This window comes from Egretta garzetta, unplaced genomic scaffold, assembly GCF_000687185.1.
Source record: "Egretta garzetta isolate BGI_Z169 unplaced genomic scaffold, ASM68718v1 scaffold280, whole genome shotgun sequence".
NCBI classification, from domain to species: domain Eukaryota; kingdom Metazoa; phylum Chordata; class Aves; order Pelecaniformes; family Ardeidae; genus Egretta; species Egretta garzetta.
Window position 1 is genome coordinate 1,182,275 of NW_009258219.1, and position 4,206 is coordinate 1,186,480.

Here is a 4,206-nt window from a genome sequence, read left to right on the forward strand (position 1 = left end):
CCGCCCAGCCCCCCCGCTGGTGGGGCCCCCCTTTGCTGCGGAAGCGACACCGAACGTGCATAAGGAGAGCCTGCCGCAGCTCAGGGCATCTGTGCTGGTGCCAACAGCACCAGCATCACCAGGAAACATCCCCAGCGACCACCACAGTCAGGTGGGGGATTTACAGCTGCTGCATCTGCTGTGCCAGCAGCCTTTCTCCTTCACTCATGGCTTACTGACACGTTAAAACACAGGGCAGCTGTTGAAATATCAAGTACTGCCCTGTGGACAACTAAGGACCATTTCAGCTTAAAAAAAAATAACATAAAAATCCCATATGCTGGTGGTTAGATGCTGGCCGGGCGCTTGCAGACAGGAGGCCATCGTCAAGCGCCTCAACAGTCCCCAGCCCTTTCCCCACCAGCTCGTTTTGTTGGCTTGATTGAAAGGCTGCAGCATGGGTCCTGCATCCTCGGCAGGCTTACTGCAGCCACGCTATTGCACATGCCCCGACAGCCCTGTATAGGTCTAAGCCGTCACGCTATAAATATTTTTCTATCCCGGTCCCGTAGGTTAGAGGTTAAGCAGGTTCAGGCTAATCTTGATTTGTGACCCAGCTTCACACATACTGGTGGTGAGGTTAAGCCCTGTTCCAGCGGCGAGCTGCCTTCTGCGGGCTGTAATGAAGCCCGTACACACTAGATGGCCCCAGGCGAACGTGGCGCTGCTTGGAAATTATAACCAAACCCTGCTATTTTGGATTTAAAAAAGATAAATAAATTTGGTTACTCCAAATCACTGCTCATGGGATTACTTAGATGGAGTTTTTCAAGGTGACCGAAAGGCAATTGGCACATGTCTTACAGGGAAGCCAGAGAATAGCCTAAAATTTTATATATACAATTTACACAATAGAGATTAACTTCCAAGATATATTATTTTCTTAGAGTAGCCCACAAACTGGCTACAGCTACATTACAGTTTTCATTACCAACGTGTAAGAATGGAAATAGTGGGGGACGGGGAAAAAAAAAAAAAAGTTGTTTCAGAGGAAAAACAGTGCTGTACTTCACTTTCCGTGACAGAAGAGCTAAGTTTGGGGAGTAGGTCTTGTGCTCACCATGTGCAGGAGCACACCTGTACACCCCGCACAGAGCTGAAGGCAGGCTGGGGCCGGAGGGATAACACAACAGGACACTAGGTGCTGGCAAATTGCGGCTGTGAAGTCTGGCCCTTGCTGTTGCTTTCTGACTTGATAAATGCCATTAAAATAGAGGAGGCTGAGCCAGACCCCCTGAAATAAAAAAAAAAAATAAAAAAAAATAGTCCTGGTTAACTGCTTGTAAGGGCTTGGGAACAGAAGTGGTTTTTGTCTCCATCTTCATATTCCCAACCAAATGAGCACATCTGTCAAAATCCTACAGCTAAAGAATAAATGCCAAGAGTGGTTCCAGGGGTGATTTTTAGCACTTCGACACAGGCTATGAACCACACTACATGTCTTCTTTAGGGTCGGGTCCCCAGCAGGATTTATTTCTGCGTCAAGGAAGATTACAACTAATAGGATTTGCTTCTTGGAGCCTGTTGGCATGTTTGGTGCAAGCCCTGCACAGTGCTTTCTTAAAGGAGAATATGGACCCTATTTGTCATATTTTTCTTCTTCTTCTGGCCTTCCACAAGATAAACCCAGCTGTTTTGTCCTGTGTCACAGGATGCTCTTGTTCTCAAGACAGCTTTGGAAGGTAAGAATGCTACTTACCCTAGTTGTAGCACCAGTGAGGCAGCTCGGAGATTCCCAATATATATTTGCCGATGGTGCAAGCACCAAAACCAAACCGCTAGCTGCATGGTATGCCTCCTCTAATTCTTGAATAGTACTAGCTTGAGCATAGCATGAGATTTCTCTCATTTCCCTGAGATATGTAGTTGCATACTAATTTTTATGACTGACTTAATTGTAGTCTTTGTGGGAAAATGGGTGTTAAAACCAAACTGGAGGATGCATGTATGGCTTATGTGTTCCTTGTATACAATACCTTATAATTATTCAAGTGCTTGTAGATCTGTATGGGGAACTGGTTTGTTAGCCATGAACATGGTGTATGACCCAGAGAATTTTCTGGTTTCTGCCGCAGGAGTTTGCTTTGCATGTCTGCACTGCTGAGGCAGATCCCTGCAAACATCCCTCAGGACATCCGGAAAATTAGAATAGAAAATTCTCACCTAACAGAATTGCCTCGGGGGTCTTTTGAGAACGTTAGTGCCTTGGAGTACCTCTGGCTCAATTTTAACAACATCACGGTGATGCACATTAAGAGTCTGGAATATCTGCCGGCTCTGAAGGAGCTGCGCTTGCAAGGGAACAAATTAAGTTCAGTGCCATGGACAGCATTTCAAGACACCCCGGCTCTGAAAATCCTGGATCTGAAGCACAACCGGCTGGATGTCCTTCCAGAACACGCGCTCCGCTATCTGCCCAACCTGACCTATTTAGATCTATCCTCAAATCAGCTTACCGTCATATCCAGGGATGTCTTCTATAGCTGGCCTGTCTACCAGAGAAGCCAGAGGGTGGAGGGGCAGATAGAAGCTATTTCCAACGCTGTCCTGGCCCTTCATGACAATCCTTGGATTTGTGACTGTCGCCTGCGGGGATTTGTCCAGTTTATCAAGTCGGTTGGCCCGCCTATTATTCTGATGAATTCCTATTTAACTTGCTCAAGCCCAAAATTCAGGGCAGGGAAGTTTTTTCATGAAGTGGAGCTCAACAGCTGCATGAAGCCCCTGACCTCAGCCCTTGACACCAACCTGACAGTCCCAGTAGGGCTGAACGTCACCCTGACCTGCTTTGTGCAAGCCAGCCCTTCCCCGGCTGTCTGGTGGACCTATGCACTCAAACTTTTAAGGGCATTTAATGGTAAGCAAAGCTTTTTCTTCTTTTATTTTTGTTTTCCTTAAAAATTTATGTTCTGCCATTCTACTAACATAGGTCTTCAGGCCATCAGAGTCACCACACCAGCTCTCAGCCCCTTTAGAGCATCACAGTTATTGTGGTGGCAATAATCCAAATAGTCTTAATCATCCTACGTGTCTAAGCACATCTGACCGGCATGAGAAGAGCTTCTTCACGCAGGGTATCAGTCAAAGATGAAAGGAGCATGGCCTCATTTTTATACCATTATTTCATGTGTGGATTTTTAGTAGTAGCTCTTTCACCATGACACATCAGTCAGACATATATAATAAATATGTAGTTATCTAGAGATGCATATATAGTTACACTATATATTATATAGTGCATATATATATGCACACATACACTATATAATTATATGTGTATGTACATATGTGTTTGCAGGATCTGCTTTGTAGGATGCGCCACACACACACTTACATGTTTCTGTGCTATTCCCATATGTTTTCTCAAGAATTACCCTCACAAACCACAAAAGCCTGCAGCCCTGTTGCCTGCCCGTGTCCATTCACGTTCTACAACCAAAAGAGAGGTTGTCATCCTCCATAAGTCTTGCTTATTTATATTCTTTATTGAAGGGCCTTGTAATATGAGGCCTTTTCCTCTTCCTCCTCATCCAGCTCGGCTCTTACATGCCCACCCTCACATTTATTTTTACTAAAAGCCTTCAATAGGACAAGTTGCTATTTTCATCAGGTAAGCTAATAAGGCATACGGGCACCGCACAGGTTATGTATGCTCCTAATAAGTTTGCTAGCTAAATAAGCTGGCATTAGCCCTTAATCCTGGCCTGATACTTGCCTTAATTGCAGCACTGTAGCAGCACTTGGGCAGCTTTCCCCAAGCACAGGCTGAACTGATTGCATACAGGCTTTTCCCGACCACAGCCACGTGCCCCTGTTTCGGTAGACAACGGGATGTTTCATGCTGGCCTTAGAGCTGCATCTCGCTTCCAGCCCAACACCTCCTGCCTCCACATGCCTCTTTTTGGCTGGAGGCTCTTGAGACTGACATTTTTCTGTACTCAGTCATAATAGAGGATGGTCTGTGTGTCCGAAATGGAGCCTGCACCTCAGTGGCTTGCCCTGGCCCGAGCACGCTGATGGCAGATGGCACAGATGCCCACAGCAACCTCCCCAGCCACTGGTGCCAGGGCTGGGGCCAGACACATTCCCTGGCTCCCATCCTCAGGTGTCCCGGTGTGTTTATTGCCTTTTGGTCTGGACAACACTTTGCTGATGAGCTCTGCTGGG

At 46.4% G+C, this 4,206-nt stretch overlaps 1 protein-coding gene across 1 annotated transcript in view; it reads left to right on the forward strand.

The window, feature by feature from the left end:
• Positions 1-1,611: 1,611 nt before the first annotated feature.
• Positions 1,612-4,206, forward strand: part of LRIT2 (leucine rich repeat, Ig-like and transmembrane domains 2) — a 5,243-nt gene continuing 2,648 nt past the window's right edge. Inside the window, exons 1-4 of the mRNA XM_035890812.1 lie at positions 1,612-1,721; positions 2,115-2,896; positions 3,618-3,649; positions 3,991-4,051. Of these exons, the coding sequence (XP_035746705.1) occupies positions 1,612-1,721; positions 2,115-2,896; positions 3,618-3,649; positions 3,991-4,051 (985 nt within the window). The remainder of the gene's footprint in view (positions 1,722-2,114; positions 2,897-3,617; positions 3,650-3,990; positions 4,052-4,206) is intronic.